This window comes from Mastacembelus armatus, chromosome 17 (genome assembly GCF_900324485.2).
Source record: "Mastacembelus armatus chromosome 17, fMasArm1.2, whole genome shotgun sequence".
NCBI classification, from domain to species: domain Eukaryota; kingdom Metazoa; phylum Chordata; class Actinopteri; order Synbranchiformes; family Mastacembelidae; genus Mastacembelus; species Mastacembelus armatus.
The window spans coordinates 13145911-13165970 of record NC_046649.1 but is presented as its reverse complement, the minus strand read 5'-3'; the positions used below and the strand labels follow the sequence as shown (position 1 = coordinate 13165970).

General features: G+C 39.8%; 3 protein-coding genes across 3 annotated transcripts; 1 reads left to right on the top strand and 2 right to left on the bottom strand.

The window, feature by feature from the left end:
• Positions 1-892: 892 nt before the first annotated feature.
• Positions 893-4527, bottom strand: LOC113134157 (glyoxal reductase). The gene is given in 10 exon segments (XM_074933696.1): positions 893-950; positions 2434-2492; positions 2596-2744; positions 2747-2780; positions 3167-3258; positions 3343-3444; positions 3570-3752; positions 3755-3790; positions 4100-4185; positions 4388-4527. Coding segments are annotated over 10 exon segments (912 nt in total). The 3' UTR covers positions 893-919.
• Positions 4390-7155, top strand: extl2 (exostosin-like glycosyltransferase 2). Its single transcript, XM_026312894.2, has 5 exons — positions 4390-4651; positions 4850-5298; positions 5453-5523; positions 5627-5742; positions 5862-7155. Exons 1-5 carry the CDS (start codon positions 4647-4649, stop codon positions 6265-6267), a joined length of 1047 nt encoding a protein of 348 aa, XP_026168679.1. The 5' UTR covers positions 4390-4646; the 3' UTR covers positions 6268-7155.
• On the bottom strand, positions 7150-10515 carry parla (presenilin associated, rhomboid-like a). Its single transcript, XM_026312893.1, has 10 exons — positions 10428-10515; positions 9948-10122; positions 9704-9808; positions 9467-9599; positions 9240-9335; positions 8925-9074; positions 8660-8730; positions 8462-8563; positions 8055-8152; positions 7150-7772 (listed from the first exon to the last, which is right to left on the bottom strand). The coding sequence occupies exons 1-10, from the start codon at positions 10490-10492 to the stop codon at positions 7601-7603; spliced, it is 1167 nt and encodes a 388-aa protein (XP_026168678.1). The 5' UTR covers positions 10493-10515; the 3' UTR covers positions 7150-7600.
• Positions 10516-20060: the final 9545 nt, after the last annotated feature.

The following is a 20060-nucleotide window of genomic DNA, read 5'->3' as shown; positions in this document are numbered from 1 at the left end:
GCTGGGTGTCATGTAACATGTCTTCCATTGTGCAGTTTTCCTAAAGCGGCCATGTCCATCTCCTCCAGTTGGAATCCAAACACCTGTGTGTGTGTGTGTGTGTGTGAGAGACATAGTAGAGTTAGGGAATGCCCTGATAATAAATTTATATAGGCTATTAAAATTTCAATAACCTGTAGAAGATTGTATATATAACAATACATATATCTTTGTCTTCTATATATAGTTTATTACATGTTTTCATGCAACAACACTGAAGAAATGACACTTTGCTACAATGTAAAGTAGTGAATGTACAGCTTGAATAACAGTGTAAATTTGTTGTCCCCTCAATAACTCCACACACAGCCATTAATGTCTAAATCGCTGGCAAGAAAAGTGAGTACACCCCTACGTGAAAATGTCCAAATTGGGCCCAAAGTGTCAACATTTTGTGTGAGCACCATTATTTTCCAGCACTGCCATAACCCTCTTGGGAATAGAGTTCACCAGAGCTTCACAGGTTGCCACTGGAATCCTCTTCCACTCCTCCATGATGACATCACAGAGCTGGTGGATGTTAGAGACCTTGCACTCCTCCACCTTCCGTCTGAGGATGCCCCACAGATGCTCAATAGGGTTTAGGTCTGGAGACATGCTTGGCCAGTCCATCACCTTTACCCTCAGCTTCTTTAGCAAGGCAGTGGTCATGTTGGAGGTGTGTTTGGGGTCGTTATCATGCTGGAATACTGCCCTGTGGCCCAGTCTCCAAAGGGAGGGGATCATGCTCTGCTTCAGTATGTCACAGTACATGTTGGCATTCATGGTTCCCTCAATGAACTGTAGCTCCCCAGTGCCGGCAGCACTCATGCAGCCCCAGACCATGACACTCCCACCACCATGCTTGACTGTAGGCAAGACACACTTTTCTTTGTACTCCTCACCTGGTTGCCGCCCCACATGCTTGACACCTGTGGATATTTTACACAGCATGAGTTATAAAGTGAAGTTGAGGTGTTCTTCTGTTTGGTTTCATAGTAGAATAGTAACAGGTGGTCAAAGGGTCACTTAAATGCTGAAAAATGCAGGGTATGGGGGTTTTAGTGTTTTAGATGCCTGTAAATAACTGCCAACTGTTTTAGTGCAGTTTGATGCCTGAAGATAGAGGACACCTGAAAAAACATGTGGGGTCTTTTCAAGATGAGTCCACCCCTGTCTTCAGCTATATAGTCCTGAAAGTTAGGGAAGAAGACAGAATGCTGCAGATGCCTTTCTCCATGTCGCAGAATTAAACTGAGATGATTCATCACTTGTATTTGTTCTTGAGAATTAGCAACTCTCACAACCTAGAAAAAAATTCCATGACACACCATCTGAACCAAATAAGTTTATCTTGGTCTCATCAGACCACAGGACATGGTTCCAGTAATCTATGTCCTTAGTCTGCTTGTTTTCAACAAACTTTAGAAGAGGCTTCCTTCTGGGACCACAGCCATGCAGACCAATTTGATGCAGTGTACGGCACATGGTCTCACCACTGACAGGCTGACCCCCCACCCCTTGAACCTCTGCAGCAATGCTGGCAGCATTCATACGTCTATTTCCCAAAGACAGCCTCGGGATATGATGCTGAGCACGTGCACTCAACTTCTTGGGTCGACCATGGCGAGGCCTGTTCTGAGTGGAACCTGTCCTGTTAAACCGCTGTATGGTCACCTGCTCCCCATTCACACCTGAGACCTTGTAACACTAACAAGTCACATGACACCAGGGAGGGAAAATGGCTAATTGGGCCTAATTTGGACAAGTGTGTACTCACATTTGTTGCCACTTAGACATCAATGGCTGTGTGTTGAGTTATTTTGAGGGGACAACAAATTTACACTGTTATACAAGCTGTACACTCACTACTTTACATTGTAGCAAAGTGTCATTTCTTCTGTGCTGTCGCATGAAGAGATATAATACATTATTTACAAACATGTGAGGGGTGAACTCACTTCTGTGAGATACTGTATATTATGAATTAACCTGCAGTTAAAATGAGTTTTATCACAACCAAAACAAGATCATACACAGAACAATTTCAATGTTTTAGAATAAAACAACTATTCATTTAGTCCATTACACCTCAGTCGTGGCAGGTGTGCCACAGGTTCAGAGATCACATATTCAGTCAGCTCAAGTTTAAACCCTTCCTAAATCTCGTTTTCCATTTTTAGTCTGCTTTTGGTTTCCTTTCAAGAATGATCTTGAATTGGTCATCTTGATTAGAATTTTCCATTGTCATTACAAGAATCTATTCATGGGAATGTAACCCTTTTACCTTTAAATGTATTCTGAAAACACAACACACTAATTCTTTTTTTTTCCCCATTTACAACACGTAAATGATTTTTTTTAGGATTTTTTTTCAAGGTTAAAAAGAAAAGGTGCAATGACCTTTTGACTTACTTTTCCTGTATCCTGTTCTTTTTGATGGACGTTCTTTTTGGTATTGTGATAACTCCATTCTGAGAAAAAAAAAATAATAATAATACAATTGTGGTAGAAAGGTACTCACAAAGGCATATGTCTCAGACCAATTACACTTAGGGTAAGAAGTATGTAAACAACCTGAATACTCCAGCAGATGCAGATCTGAGCAGGTGTGCGTCTGTGCTTTTCTGCTATCTGACACACTGTGGGGGCCACGCTGAGGGCTTGACCCTTGGCCAGTGGGCCGTACCCTTCGAACACAATCCCCTTCTCATGACAATACTCTCAGGCGATTTAGGCTGCTGAAAAGGATGGTACTCCACCTGATGGGTCAATTCAAGTTACAGAGCCATTACGGAGGTTATACAGGCACTTTATTTTTTTTTTAGTCATTATGTCATTTTAATGAGAAAGTTCTTGTTTTAATGAGATAGCTTTCTTATTTTAAGGAGAAAGGTTTTGAGGGAAAGCTTTATTATAACAAGTATAAGATATTGGACTTTTTGGACTTACTGTACATATATGCTTTTGTTTTGAAAAACTTAGCACATCTGACTGTGCCAAGTGCCTGCACTGCAGGAAAGATGACAGAATAAAAGAGCACAGAGATTCCCCATGAGCTCTTCCATAAGGAATAATGCCACATCTAGAATTTCACAGTCACGTTTTCAGTTTAAAAAAAAAAAAAAAAAAACAAGAAACAACCTACTTGATTAATATGTGGCACCACACGACAGTCTTCCTGTAGCTGCTCCCGGTGGTGGACCAGAAAGTTGCTCATTCCAATAGCCTGACACACCCCTATAGTTCATAACATTAAGACTTCCTGTAGGCCCTTTTTATATATTTTCCTATGGTTCTGTTATGTACTTCCTTGCTCTGTACCTTCTTTATAAAGTTCTTCCAAAGCTCTCCAGGTCTCAGCTCTCAGCTCTCTCTTGGAGCATCCAGGTTGCAAAGACTCCGGCCAGTGCATCAGGTATAGATCTGAAAACAGGCAGTTGTGGTTTAGTAAGAGATAGAAGAAATGATGACTAATCATAATAAAGGTGTTGGATTGATTGTTGTGTTATGCTTCTGTTTCACAAATCTTTATCAGAGACAGAACATACCAAAATATTCCACTCCCAACAGGGAGCAGGACTCCAGACAGGTCTTCTTTGCAGCTCTGTAGCCATAGTCCCCTGGCCAGAGTTTAATGGTGAGCCAAAGGTCACTTCATGGTCTGCCACTTTCTCTGACAGCTTTACCCAGTTTCTCCTCACAGCCACAGTACTTTGCTGTGTCAATATATCAATGGCATCATGACAGTATCCCCCGTGATTTGAGGTGCCTGCCTTAGACAAAAACAAAACAACAACAAAAAAAAAAAAAACAAAGTACAAAGCAAAATCAGTCCAGTTCAGTGTAAATGACTTACAGTACCCTTGTAAGTCACGTGACTTTTTTTCCCCTTCAAACATGTAGGCTACACATGTCATTTTATTAACCTGAAGCATCATTACCTACATGGCATCAATCTGACACACACCTGTCTACAAATGAAAGTGCAGGCACAATAAACACATATATTATTATTTTAAAACAACTTGTGTATGTGAATCATTTTCCTACATGTGCAATGTACCAAATGAAAACATACCTAATCCAAATATAGGAATGTGCATGTCACTGGAGAATGGGGCTGCAGGACAGGACAGGACAGGACAGGACAGGACAGCGCTGGTGCTAGAGACATGTTCCTCCTTTCAGACAGAGGTCAACAACCTGAAATACAAATAATTATTCTCTGAGTTATCCATTTCTTATAACTTATTTACTGGGCACTATGGACGATTGCGCAGCACTACGCAACTACTCAAAAACTTGCTTAAATCTTAAGTAGCCTACATAGAAAAACCTGCAGCAATGCACCACGAGCGACACTCACCTGAGACTGGCAGTGAGGCTCCGTGTGTCTTTGTGAGCTACACAACTTTTCACTTTCAGAAGCTGTTTGTTTTCTAGCAGCTCTGGGGAAGGCGAAGATGCACACTCCACACCCAGGAAAAGAAAAAGCGGAGCTCGCATCCCCTTTTATTCTCCGGTGCAGCTAATCTGAATTCGTGAGAGCTCTTCGCTTTTTCAGGATCTTCGGTTGGAGTTGTCCAACATGGCGACCGTGTGACGTGAACTATCGTGGCAACAAAATGAGGTGAGTTTGATTTAAAGAAGTAATACTGCCCCAGAACTTCTTCGTGCCAAACACAAAATAATGTGTTCTAATAAAACGGTAAAGTAACGCACGCTGAGATTTTCTTGCAGAATAAACTCAGGACGAGCAGTGGTGTAACCCGGGACCTGCAGTCCTTAAACTCGAGCCGGTCTAATCTGTGAACCTCTTCTGATACAGGGTCCCACGTTGCTGCATGGGGCTCAGGCGAACTTATTTGGTTTGGCCAATCCTGTTTATCCTCCTGGTTGGTGCAGCCTTAACAGCTCTGCTGCCCCCTGCAGAGGACCAGAGAGGTGCTGGTGTCCTAGGGGTGCTGCGCAGGGTAACATCACAGCAGGAGACTCCTGCACAGGGCCACCGTGGTGACAGCGAGGAGGGGGAGCACAGGTTCACCATCATCATCCAGACTTACAACCGTACAGACATTCTGCTCAGACTGTTAAATCATTACCAGGCAGCGCCTCATCTTCAGCGGATCATCATAGTCTGGAACAATGTGGGGGAACAGATGCCCCTAAAGTTATGGAACTCCTTGGGTCCTCATCCAGTCCCTGTGGTCTTCAAGGAACAGACTAGCAATCAAATGCGCAACAGACTACAACCGTTCCCTGAGATTGACACTGATGGTCAGTATATGTCATCTTGCAAAAGTTGATTGAGGGTCATCAAACTTTTTTTTTAAGACCTAAATGTTTTATCTGTTTCAAATTGGGTTTTTTTTTTTTTTCGTTTGTTTTTTTTTCCATTGGAGTGATTTTTCTTTTTTTGTCTGATCTTTAGTTGTATTGATGCTGGATGATGACACCCTGGTCAGTGTACCAGACATCAGTTTTGCTTTCTCTGTCTGGAAGGTAATAATCTTTGGTCCATGTACCTAAATTATATTTTGGTTTAACTTGACTTTAAATCATGTATGAACATGCATCAACATTATGTTGAACTTTTTCTACCCAGCAATTTCCAGACCAGATTGTTGGGTTTGTGCCCCGAAAACACGTCTCAACGCCAAGAGGAGTCTACAGTTACGGCAGCTTTGAACTGCAAGATCCAGAAGCAGCAGGAGGTGATAAGTAAGCTGTGCTTTTCATTTTTTCATAATCTCGTAAAGCTGCTCCCATACTGCGTCATATGACGTTTTAAGTTGAAAGGGCATTTTTCCATACTTTTAACCTCAATCCACTTATGGCAGATACTCCATGGTGTTAATCGGCGCTGCCTTCTTCCACCGCCGCTACCTGCAGCTTTTCCAGGGTCAACCTCAAGCAGTACATCAGCTGGTGGATGAAACACAGAATTGCGATGATATTGCCATGAACTTTGCTGTAGCGCTGTACTTAAGGAAACACTTTAATTCTGTAGGAAGCATTTACAAACCCTCTGGGGTCTTTGTCAAACCTGTGGACCTCCGCAACCTGGAAAAGGATGCCAGCAGTGGGTACCAGGGTATGTGGCATCGTCCTGAACACCTTCTTCAAAGGTCCTATTGTCTGAACAGGCTGACACAGATCTATGGCTTCATGCCACTCTCCTTCTCAAACCTGATGATCTCCCAGTTTGGCTTTCCCAGTTATGCCAACCACAATAGTAGAGCTTAAGTAAGTGGCACAGTGGTGACTGATCTGGACTGAATTAGGACAGAATCAGGTAAGACTATGGTAACTGTGTGTTTGGTTAATATCACATCACTTGTCTGAGCTGAAGATCAGGTCCATCACCTGGTATACTTGTCATATTCTGTTTATTTGAGGTTTTTTATTTGTTTGTGGTTGTTTTTGTTTTTTTCAAGCATTTAATGTTTTCTATATTTCATGGTACCATGGCATCAGCAGGACAGTGATGGACTTTCTTTGTGAACAAGGATTGTTAGAGATTGTGCCTACACAAGGACCAGTCTGAATGAACATCTGCATTTAAGAAACTAAACTCTACTGCTGCCTAAATTACCTTTCTTTAAACATGTATAACTCTCAGTGGATATGTAGTGCAGTTACTTTATATTTAGCTGGTGTTTGTCTTAGATCTGTTTTGGCAAACTGCCTTGTTTGCAGCTGTGATTTCTAGAAGTGATGCTCGTGGTTTTACATTTATTGTTTACAGAATCTGTCATTTTTTTGTTAAGCTTTAGTACAGTTCCTTAAACTTTAAAATATGCATTAGAAGATATATAGCAGGTCTCTAGAGATTTTTTGATCAACTAAATCTAAATAAATTATTTCTACTTAAAGTATTTTGTAAGTTGAAATCTAATGTATTGCTACACTATTATGCATGCACGGACAGTCATGTCTAATTTTAAGACTATATCACATGATTCAGTTAAAGCCAACACTTTCTCTCTGAACAGAATTTGCGAGTGAATTCATATTTATGGTGTTAGTGAATGAGATTTACTCTACATCTGAATTCAAGTGAGGGAATCCAGGAGCTTTAAAATTTGGATTGTTCACTCTTTCATTATATAAAACTAAAGACATAACTGTAATTGGTCAAACTTCAAGCTTTATTAGCAACATCAGAGCAGCCCACATGATTGTGTATTACACTATTACACTTATTTTACCACCTGTGGGGTTTTTTTTTCTCCATCCAGACTATTACAGTATGTTTCAATAATCTGACCAGGATAAAAACTGACATGAAGCCTGAAGATTAAATATCTAGGGATTATTGAGAGGTAGGCAAGTGAGGATATTTCCATTTGTAGTTTGCAAGGGTTACTTTTTGAGCAGCAGATTTTATCAGTCTACACAATAAATATATTCATTGCAATTTTAGGTTTCTGCATATCAATAAACCATCTTATTACTCACGTTGAATAAAAACTATACTTATTATAAACAATATCAACCTTAATCTCAGTAGATAAAAGTGTCCTTGCATATTTTGAGGTAAGTTATTTCGAAAGAATCCGTGGAATCATGCAGAGTTTCACTGTCGTCTGGGTCCTCTGTCACCATCACCAGCACTACCACCCCGACTCACCCCAGATCCACCTCCAGGCCTGGATCCTCTGCCACCTGAAGAACGCATGTCATGCCACAGCTTCACAAGGGGCTCCCTCTTCCTCCATATCAGTTTGTAACCATATGCTGCATACCATCTGTAAGGCAAGAAGTATGGAGACCGTAAAAATGCGATGACAGCAGAGATACATGCTTTTACAAAACCACAAACATCCAATAACAAAGCATGGTATTGTGGGTGGCTCAGCAAAAGTCCAATTACTAGCTTTAATTCAAGTCCATTTTGAATTAAGACTAATGTGTAACACTACTCTCTCAATGTATTCCTTGTCATTTTACCATGATGTATTTTTAGTGAAATACCATTGTTTTGTTTTTTTTTTGTTGGTGTAGAAACACATGAACACTGAGATACTCACATTCCAAAGAGAGCTCCACCAAGGTGAGCTGCGTGGTCAAACAGCCGCCATCCCAACATAAGGCCCGCTGTATCAATGGCAATGAGTGCTTTCAGAGCCTGACAGACCAAAAACAGGAATATCACATTACATAAAATGTACTGAAGTGCATCAACAAGAAACTCTACCGTGAATTCAGGCATTCATACTTACACATTCACTCATTCATACACTGGACTCTGCCCATTTAATTCATGCACAGACTTACAACTCTATCCTGCAGCGAAAAAGACAACATGGACCTCATTAAAATGTATGAATCACAAAAGTGTTTTCAGATTATACTTTAAAAGGCAACAAGTACACATAAACATACAGTCCATACAACCTCTATTCACACACAGACTTAGGTACTGGGCTTCACTTACATTTCCTGCTGTGAAAGTGATCACAGGGAGGAAGATTATGCCTAGTTTAGCCTCTGGCACCTTTGTACAGACTGCAGCCAGGATCGCCATGACGGCACCTGACTATAGATCAAACAAAAGACAAGGTGAAAGAGAACTGCTGCTGATCTTTTGTGAAAAACAAACAAAAAAAACCTGTAAGTTTAGCAAAAATCTTACTGCTCCTAATGAGGGATAGAGACGTCCAGTGGCTGTTTTACACACGTAGCTGATCATAGTGGAAATCACACCTGACAATACACACAGTGAGAAAGAGATGGTTCAGTTTCTCACCCCTAAAAAAGTATGTCATTGTTTTCATTTGTCTCAATTTTGTCCCAACTTTCTCAGTCACACAATCAACTCTGTTGTCTACAACTGGTTCTAGTTGGATGGATTGTTTAAATGGCACCAGACCCCCAGCCCTTTTTTAATTCCTACTAACCAGCAGACAGGTAGACGGCAAGAAACTGCTCCTTCCCTAAGAGAGAGACAATTCCTGAGGAGAACGTCCACAGGACATACATGTTGGCCACCATATGGAGAACGGAGTAGTGGCTGAAGGAAGACAGGACCATGGGAAGACATTGTGTTTCTGGTGGGAGAGAGTAAAAGGAACAGAAACAGTGAACACAGGAACACCTGGAACATTCAAGTGGATCTAGCTGTAAATCTTTCACTTGCAAGAAAACAAATGTCTTTACTGCCCTTCTGTAAGCGCTTTCTAATATTTATTTAATTTAACAACAGGCATACTCACTAGAGGCTGGATTTGAAGCAAAGTACTTAATCATGTATTTCTGCATCGAGGGGATACGCCAGCAACACAGGACTACAGCATTTACTGCAATAATACCTGGAAAACATTCATAAGGAAATGCTCTGCCTGTGAAGAAATACTGGCTTGTACTGAATGCATGCTAATATATTGACATTAGCCATGTGAGAAAACATGAACAAACTGAGTTTGTCTGCAAAATCAGATACCGGTGACAGTCTTCTGTCCCTCTGTGAGGCTGCTCCATAAGTCATCCACCACAGACATCAGGAGGATGAGCTGTCTCTGGAAGTCCGACAGCTGTTTCCACCAGTCGTGCCAGTATGTCACACCCCGGGACCCCTGGCAACATGTTATTGATGAGCTGAACTGTAAGATACTAGTTTCACTGGTGATATAAGCAGTGGATGAGAAAGATGGAGCAGTTTTTATCCTGAAAACCTCACCTGGATGAACTTTTCTGACTCCTTCTCATCTTTTGGAGTTTGAACTCTTGACTTCAGGGTCTCATATTGCAGAATAGCCGCTGCACCAAAAGAGCAGCCTGTAAACTGACATCGCGTCAGGTCACATCCACTACTATTGTACCGTCCCTAACCTTGTTACGGACGGGATCTATTTTCTCACATTAGTTTACACATCAAAAGAAAAGAAATCACATCATTCTGTTAGAAAAATGAGAGGACCTACCCCTACTGTGAACATTAGTGGTTTGAAAAGTGTTGGCCTGGGAACTCTGGGAGGGGATGGGGGCCCAGAGGCTCCAGCTTTGGAGGGTGAAGCCTTGGTCTCTTGGCTGGCATTACCTTTTTTTGTATCTGGCTTTTTGGCTTCCCTGCGGAAACTACACCTCTGTTGGTTGAGTCTGTTGAGAAATGTACACACACAGAAGAATGTGTTAAGATGTAATTTACAAATCGACAGCTTGGTAAATATACAGTAAAAAAAAAAAAACAACAAACAGCTGTGAAATGAGGTTAAGTTACAGCCCTGTGAAAACTAAAGCTTGTAATGTTATTTTCTAGAGGTATATATTAAACTGAGTTGTACCTTGTTGTGCAGCTAAACATTATTTTCCATTTATCTGCCAACCATTTTTCTCTCTCACTCACACACACACACACACAAAGTGAAAGTCTTGTCTGACTACACAGCTTTGTGTGTGCTGACCTGGAGTTATGGGCTCTGATGAACTCTGTTTTGGACCATTTCATCACGCATCCCCTCCACGCCATGTTTGCGATCACTTCCTGACTGAAATCCGTCCCCTACTCTGACTGGAGGCACTGCTGCGTTCAATGACTCATCCACAGCTCCGATTTCTGACTGCCACTCAAGAGCTCTAGTATTTTTTGATATCTCCAAATACATATTGTCATCTATTTATTAGTCTTAGTATTTGAGCAAAACGCAAAAACACATACAACGTACCATAATTTATAAAGTCACTGTAAAACTAAAGACCGACAAAAGGCATGCAACTGCAGTAGTGTGTATAAATTAGATTTATTTATTGTCAAACATGAGTCTAAGCAGAGCATATATAGCCTACTATACATTCAAGCATATGTATGGGCCTACCATATATACTGATACAACCAGCTATTTAGTTTACCATTCTTTTTATTACCACATACCTTTTTTTGTAAATTTGCATATGCAGTTTTCATTTGTTTTATATTTATTTACTTTTTATTATGTATCTATGTTGTCCAAATTTTGTTCACTGCGCTCACTACCAAGGAGTCAAATTCTTAATATTCAAAAGTATACTTAAAAAAAATGATTGACTGATTCTGACAAAAGGTTAGAGTACCTGAATGCACCACAACGCTGTGCTTTAAATCTTATTTATTTTCCACAGGTAGTGCTTCACTTCCCTCTAGTGGCAAATTAATGTATAGGCTCGTCAGATAAAGGAGCCCTTAAAGTCACAGGCAGACGTGAGAAAAGTAAACACTGTTACTGAATGGAAGTACAGTTTTAATCTATTGTGCTCTTTTACACTAAAGTAATATTGTAATTTTTCATCACTACATTTATTTAACAGCCATGGACTGTTATAGATTAAGACTGTATCTATAAGTTATGTTACAAATAAACATTATTTTTTGATTTTTTTGCACAAAAAATATTTTGTTACAGTAGCCACATGTGATAGCTGACTTCTATTTAACAGCTTGAGTTACAGGCTCCTGCTATAGTTCATGCTGGTTCGCTGTCATGTCATTGCTTAACGAGACACCTGAAGAAGTCATCATTAATGTTACTAATAACACCTTTGCTTTTCCTAAAAAAAACAAAAAACAAAACAGAATTGGTATATTTATAATATACAATTAATGATTTCTGCTGTTCTTCTTTTTAGACTGGTAGGTAAACAAGTTTTTAAGAAAACAAGCAAAAAAGTTGTGAAAGCCTCAGACAGCAGCTGAGCAGTATTGATGGCACTAGGTGTTGATATTGGCATCTGGACAAGTTCCACAAACTTCTCATAAAAGCTTGCCAGTGACTCCAGAAATCGGTGAAGAAGGTAGAATTTACAGCGAGAAGGCTGCACTGCAGTGTCTGCAGAGTAACTAGGGCTCCACTCCAGTGCAATATCTGCAGTTGACTTGCTGGGTTACTTTAGCTGTGGATGCAGAGAAATGCTGTAATTGAGCTGAACAAGTAAAAGATGTTTAGAGGAAGCTACACAGGTAATTAATCTTAACTGAAGCAGACAATGCATCCAGTTGGAACATTATAACACAACAACACTTGTGTGAGGAAATTATATGGTCATACAGAAAAATGTGGAGGTTGGGGTTTCAGGGCAAAGAGACAGCATACACAGAAAGGGCAGCAATATGCCTTTGTCACTGTATAGACCCAAGGACACACTGCCAAGTTAGATGATATGCTGTGGGTGCAGGTCTGGGGCAGAGGAGGAAGAGGAGGAGGAGGGATGAAGAGAGCAAGGGTGACAGTGATAGGAGTGACCACAGGACAGGTCGAGGTGAGGAGGCCAAAGGGAAGAACAGGAAGAAACAAAAAGAGGGTGATGATCATAAATATCTGCATATCCACAGCTGCTAACTTAGGTAAAACCTGTATGTGCTTTGGATTTTAGTTAATAGATGTTCTGTGCTGCAGGTCTGCTTTGCAACAACACAATGCTCATACATGTTCTTCTCTCAAAAAGAGGGATTTAAATTCCTTTCTGATCAATGCGGTGCTTTTTTTCCCAGCAGAGGTGTCTTCTTTCAGGTCCTCTCATCGATTTCCTGTGAACTGACGCCAGCCAGGATTCGCCTGTGTCGACAATAGGGCATGCAGGGCCTTGGTCATGTGACAGGAAGTGTGATGTCTGAAATAAAAACAGTTTGTCATTTATGTAGGACAACTATTCTTCTTAGTATAACTATGTACATGTAAAAGATATAAAGTGTTTCTATGATCAAATGTAGCATTTATGCTGTGAGTCCATAGGCGCATGCATGATGTAGAACGTCATTTGGCCTTGAGGCTTCTATTTCAGCCCAAAGGCTAGAAACATCTTATACCAGCAGCACATTCTTTTTATACCATCAGTGGAAACTCTAGCTGTTACCATAGAGTCCCATCAGAGCGCTGACTGAGAGCTTTCCAAGACGCTGATCAATGGTACAGTTAGACAATACCATACTGTCACTTGTTTTCCCTGTACAGATTTTGAGACTTGGTGGTCAGTGTATGATTGCGGTATTTGGCAATATGTAGCCAATGTACACAATCAAGGTGTGTGAAATGGTCAGTGTGTGGGATTTGCCCAGAATTATGTTTATTTCATCTAAAATTTCACAGAGGACCATGTTAACCATGACAGCATCAACCTCTCACTGCACTTAAGTGTATTACAAAATTAAAAAAAAAAAAAAAATCATTACAAAACAAGAGGGATGCTTGTAAATGTGAGAGCAGAACACACGCCGTACCACTCTGTACGTATCTCCAGTGGCAGTTCAGACTGACATGATTTAACTTAGTAAAAGTGGCAAGTCCCTCAAGAGCTTTCAGCATCTCAGCCAACTCGTTCTGAATGCACATTCTTAGATTGTACACAGTGTCTATCATAATTATACTGCAATATAATCAAATAGCAAGCAAAATAAAAAGTCAGATACTCCAGGCATGACTATCGAGCTGTGATTAATTCATTCATTGATGTCTCCCAGCAAAATATTATCTTTCTTTGCCATCGGTAAGACACCATGTGGTCAGCAGGCGTGTCAGGACAGAACACATCACTGTAAACTGGAAGTCAAGCTTTTATGGTTTATTTAGCATAGAATGTTTAAAAAAGAAGGAATATCTACATATAGGCCTAATCCAAAGAAATAATAGATCCAAACATGTACAGGGATCCAGTGAATTTAAGATAAATAGGATTACACAGTAGCCTATTGCAAGTCTGCTCTCAGTGCGTGCTAAAGTACTGTAATTTGCATGAAATGGTTCTAGAAAGACCCTAAAATGATATTTTCTGATGCGTTTAAATGTGCTACGTTTGTCTCAGAGGTATTCAAGAGAAGGCAAGATTATGCATTTAGTACATTAGTCTTGTATTTCTTTGTACAGTACATGTTATATCATGCAAGGTCTAAATTTCTTTATAAATCTGCTGTTTGATATAAGTCTCTGTGGTCTGGACTTGCATGATACCTCAATAATAACTTCATTCATTAATTCATATGCAGAATACATACTGTGTTTTGTTGAACAGAAACAGATGTAAAGCCACAGAATTGCAACAGCAGCTATAGGTTTTATTAATTTGAATAGAATTGATCAGGGCTTAGCTACACAAAATAGAGCAATTTTGTCAGCACTACCGTCAGTGGCCTATAAATTGTAAGTATGAGGTCTCATCACTGCAAGATATTGTTTTGCTCTACTGTTTCAGCACAACAGTGAAAGAACAGCGCCTGACAAAAAAAACTGCTGTACTTCTGCATGAAGACACAATGCACACACCGCATCCTTGCAAAACACACACACACACACACACACACACACACACACACACACACAGTCCCACCCCTCCCTCATCTTTTACCTGAGCACTGAGTCCACCTTCCTCAGAAACTCTTGCAAACAGCAAGGGGGTATAAACCCGAGCACACGACAGAGCGCTGCAGACGGCGTCTCTCCCCACGCTCTTCAGGGACGTCTCAGAAACAGCTCATTACGCATTTTATTTATTTATAAGCAACTTGCGTCCTTGCTGCCCCAACTGAAGAAGCGAACGCGCACCAGCACCTAGCGCATTCCCCCCCCAGCATACGTCGGCAGTATCTCCAACTTCTGCACCGCAAGGGGACATGGGTGATAAACACGCCGGTAAGAAACGTCCACTTGCATGTATATAAATAAGTTATGAGCACATTTTGTTAGGGTTTTTAGTATTTGCTGGACTTTGCATTGATGAGTTATGTGGATTCTTTGAGCGCACGCTGCGGAACATAAAAAAACGCCTTCTAACTTTGTTATTATAGTGATATTGTGCAGCAGAACACGAGTGGACTTTTTATAGGCTGAACTAGAACCTGAGCCAGAGGTTGCTGGTGACACTGTGCTTCGATAACCAACCACAGATCAGCACACGCTTCAGTGCTGCAGCGCGATGCTGCTGCTGCTGTATGCCGCTCCCTGCCATAAGCGCTTTACCTATATAATAAAGATCATACACAGTGTATTGTAGTGGTCCACAATGTATTTAAACGCATCTAAATTACATATGAAATACAACTTGTGTAGCCTCAGTATCAGGCCTGCATTCCACTTTCATCCTTAGTGTTGCGCATGGTAAACGGCTTCAGTCTCCCTGTATCGGTGCTGTCAGCTGATTTAGACAAAAAACTGCTGGCTCTCCACTTTTTTAGGTTAGATGAATGTGCTGCTGTTGCCCGTGCGTGCCCTTAACGCTCAGCATGAGTGTTGTTGACAAAGCTTTTCAACGTTGTCAAGTAATGGGGCTGTGGTGTGGGTGTTCCTTAGAGCCAGACTCTGCTGCATGACAAACTAGACGCTGCCTTAAGGCCAGTTTAAGGATGCATGGGGTTAAAGCACAAAAGAAGCACATTCCCAGTTTAAAATATTTTTGGGCAAGGGACAAAGTGCCCTTGTTAATGTAGGGTAACCTTCGCTCTCATTGTCAGCCTGTCCTGGGTCACCCAGACTTTATAATAAAAATACAAAAGTCATGTGCTGTAGAGTACATGTCAAAGTACCTGGGGCTCCTGTACATTGTACATTTCACCTCTCTAAATTTGACTTATTCTCTTCTTAAACTCACTTTGGTTTGGAGTTTATGGACTAAATAAAATGTGTATGTATAATGACCTATGCTTTACTGCATACTGTAACATCTGTCCTCTACTGCTGTTTATACAGCACAGTGACTGCATTCTTGATTCATATCGTTAGACTTTAACATCGGGACAATAACGATACAAATCCATTAGATCCATTAAACTAGTAATGGTCATGTGGCTTAAAACCTTTAAACCAGTTTGATATTGCATTTACATTGAGACTTTACATTGTTTCCACACTCTTTCCAATCTCTCTTTGACTGACTCACTTTTTGTGTCTCTCTGGCTATTATAGAGTTAAACCAAGGCTTATTCACATCATGTTTATTTCCCATTTTATTCATTCAGCTTTCAGCGCTCTCTTGGAATAGCTGTTAGTTTGTGGTAGTCTGTCTTACATCTCGTCTGCTGTAGAACTTGAATCTCATACTTATTACTGTTCATGGGTGACCAAACTAGTTCTTCTTTGGGGATTAATAACATTTTCTATCCATCCATCCATTATCTTTACTGCTTATCCCATCAAGGGTTAAAGGGAAGGGAGGCTGGAGCCATTCCCAGCTGATTTGGACAAGAGGCAGGGTACACACTGGATGGATTGTCAGCCTGTCACAAGACTAAAATGTTTGAATCTAATCTATACGCAGGATTACAAATTAGGAAAGTGGGAAAACTCCACAACAACCTCAAAAGCCCTGAGTATATTGAGTGCCCATTAGTTTGTGATAAATTGATTAATCTACTTGTGTTTGGGAATAGGGGAGTATGCACCACTAAAGCACAATATCAGCTCACATAACAAGGGCCTTGTCAGTCCTGCTGCAGATCAGCATCATCTTAAGGTAATACTGATACTGTGGTGCATGGTTACATGGTGCATATCTCTCTACATTAATGAGTCCATAATTAAAATTGATATAATCAAAACTGGGATTATGCAATATTCCACCACAGGAATAATCAGCCACTAAGTTCTGCCCTGGAGCCCCCAAGCACTTCAACCCAGCCTTTTGAGACAAAATTTAGATTAAGGCATTGTAGTTTGTTAAGCACTGGCATGTATTTGTTCTTGCTCTCTATATAACATAGATTAACATAAAGCAAGCAATGACACATGGCTCTTATATGAAAGAAGGAAAAACTCCTTACAGACAAGTACACACATGAATTTAATACTGCTCACATGATTCCCCACGTCCCCCTCACTCTCTCTCAAGTGTTCACTAATATGTATATGACAAATCCCCATCACTGTGAAAGCTAAGGTGCAATCTCAATATTATGGAATCCATCTGAAACTTTGACTTGACTGGTGTTCTCACTGTTTCCAAAACCAGTCACCACTTAGCAGGAAACAAGCCAGACACTGGCGATTACATGCCCCATGAAAATATGCAGAATAATATATATGTAAACATCTCCTGTTAGGCCTGCGAACAACAGATCAAACCACCTGAAGGAACAAAACACAGCCCTCCTGTTTCTTCATGAGAAGTTAAAACACTAGTTGCATCTTTGATGTTGTGATGCTAATCCATTATCTGTGACAAGCATCTTGTTGCTGATGTGCTGTGCTCAGATCCAGTCCCTAACCTCAAGTCTGCACACTTGTCGTTTTGCAAGCAGTTGTTGGCAGCTTAACTCAACCATTAACAGTTTTGCGGTATCACTGATTTTAGAAACACAGACCTTGCTTTTTGCTTTGCAGAACATGAGAATGCTTTCTGACATTGCAACAAATGGTAGTTATCATGAGAAGTGACTCAGTGCTGTTCTAAGCACTATGTTGTACTCCCTTCCCCTGACTCAGAGCCCTCATTCTTTTCTGTGTATACTGTTGTTGCTGAACATTTAAACCATGAAGCAGTGTAAAGGTCCAGATCTGTGTTTCTACCCTTTTTTAACTCAAACGTTAAATCACTCAAACGTAATTGCTGGCCATTTTACAATATGGTGGCATTTTAAGATGGGTTAAGAGCCACTTTTTGTTGTCGATGCTGGTGTGAGGCAATACTGTATATAAAATAATAAGTCTGCACTGCAATAACACTGATAAAACACAAACAGATATGGCATAATGGACTATCCAACTATTGTGTACAAAAGAAATTGAACTGGGTCAAAATGAGACAGAAACAGATTAGGAGATAAAAAGAAGATCCCCAAACGGTAATATTTGAGTATATGAATTTGGGGCAATTTGGCTAAAAACACAATAACCCTTGGTACTTCAAAGGACTTCATAGTGATCAATAAACAATATAATATATTTTAAATTGGGAAATTATGCTGCGTAATTTACCAGTGCTGCTTTCAGAAAATTCTGCATAACATGCTGCTGTAAATCCTTACTGATATAACTAAATCATCTTAACAGTAATTTTACAATTGGAATAATTTGAACTGTGAGTTAACTAAACACATCTGTGAGTGAGCAATATTAAATTAAATTATTAAATTACATTAGGAAGTCATATTAATTTACAATTAATCTTTGTATCTTAATTAAACTAGACATTTGTTTTTCCTTTTAATGCTTCACTTGCATAATTGCAGGAACATTCAACATGATACAGTTCGATTGCAGTTGAATTCTGATATCATCTTACAAGGTGAACATTTTAACCTCCCTACCATTGTCATATATGGGAAGGTGAAATGAGACCCATGGCTTGTCTAGCATCTTTCCACATCACAGACAGATCTGAGTTTGCTTGCATACAAACAGGACAAGATACAGCTAGAGTGAAAGAGGAGCGGGGTCATGAGATGTCGCATGGGGTTTGATACAAGGAGAAATATTTAGCTTTTATTTCTTAGTTTGAAAATCTGAATCTAGTTAGCTGTCTTTTCACCAAACACAAAGACAATGTATTTGCTTGTGTTTTTTTTTTTTTTATTCACTGGAAATTAGAGAAATGACCAAAGCATTATATCATGTTTAACACCGGCCAGTATCTGTATCTGAATCCTACCTGGACGTTTCTTCAGTGTGATTATGTTTCTCTGGCATTCTCTGACTGTGAAACACTTTGTTTTATATAATGTTTAAATAAACAGACATTTTTTGGATAGTATTATAGAGTTAGATCATGTGTTTATAGAGCTAATGGATGTTCTGGTTATAAAAATGTCTCGTAAATTTTAGTATAGCTACAAAACTACTAATGTTTAGTAGTTGTTCCTCCTTGCCCTTTGTGCTATAGTCCCCATTTTCCTCTAGTTTCTTCCTTTCTCTGGCTCTCTCTGCATACACTGGTGATTGACTCTGCAGTGGGGAAGTGGGAGCGGAATATACAGCAACATCACCATATCTGTGACTCTGGGTCTGATGCCAACTCCCTCCACCCATTCTCTCTTTACTCCTCTCTGACCTTTTTTATTAACATGTTTGCTGCTGTTGAAGCATTTTGCTGACCTAAAACATTCTTTTACGTGCAAGTATATTACATTTTGAGAGCATGTCTTCAAGGTATTGATGCCATATAATTATTTGTCCCTGTGGTACGAGTTTATGCGAGCAGGAAAGAGACATGCTTGCAAAATAATAGATTTTAAAACCCCTTAAATGCAGCAGTGTGTAAAATGAACACTGCAGTGAAGATTGCGCATAATGTTTTGTTCACTACACAGCCTCAGGAACAATAATGACTTTGTATACAACAAAACAAGTTTTGTTTTTTGTGAGTGTGAATACTTTTAAGACTAGTCCTGATACTTTCTCCCTCTTCCTCTTTCTGTTACATGATTAAATCTTTCTTATTTTAAACTGAGTCCTTTATATTATGGAGCCCCCTAGAGTTAATTGTTGCACATTACCTTGCTTTTAGTCTTGAAACTCAAGGCAGTAACATTCTTGGTTCTTGACTTTTGCATTCTTATTACTTATAAAGTTTATAATTATATTTATAGCAATTTTTATTTGCTACTTGTCCACAGTGGCACCATTATAAGTCTCTTTAGTTTAGCACAATAGACTATTAATAATACTCCAACAATTCCTAGGCCCAGCAGTCCTGAGATTGATGAGCCATACATTTTGTGCTCACTCACACAGTGAAGAGGTAAATTCTGTACTTTTTTGCACCATATTTATTAGACATCTCTTTATAAAGTCAATCTTAAACATACAACATGCAATTTGTATTGTATTGTTAAGGATGAAACAACTCAGCAATATATATAATAAAATTAGCTCCACCTGCACTGCTTTGAAAAACAGCACAGTAAAGCGTCAGCGATATTTAAGTAATATATTTATGTAATTTATAATACTGTATCACTTTTGATACTTGTTGATACATCTTATTAATGCATGCAGTGTTTTGTTGATAATAAAAACCAAAGTACGCAACACTTTCAGTGTAGGACTTTTACTTAGTAGTTGTATTTAAGTAAAAGATTTGATTATTTCTTCCATATCACTGTCAACAAGTGATCTCTACGGCTTTGCCTTGTGCGACTGGAC

Coding starts and splice junctions, on each gene's coding strand:
- parla (XM_026312893.1), bottom strand. CDS start 10,492: ATGGCGTGGAGGGGATGCGTGATGAAATGGTCCAAAACAGAGTTCATC. Junction 9,809..9,947: donor CACTAATGTTCACAGTAGGG/GTAGGTCCTCTC, acceptor ACGCGATGTCAG/TTTACAGGCTGCTCTTTTGG. Junction 8,153..8,461: donor TCACTTTCACAGCAGGAAAT/GTAAGTGAAGCC, acceptor TTGGTCTGTCAG/GCTCTGAAAGCACTCATTGC.
- extl2 (XM_026312894.2), top strand. Junction 5,524..5,626: donor TTGCTTTCTCTGTCTGGAAG/GTAATAATCTTT, acceptor TTTTCTACCCAG/CAATTTCCAGACCAGATTGT. Junction 5,743..5,861: donor GAAGCAGCAGGAGGTGATAA/GTAAGCTGTGCT, acceptor CACTTATGGCAG/ATACTCCATGGTGTTAATCG.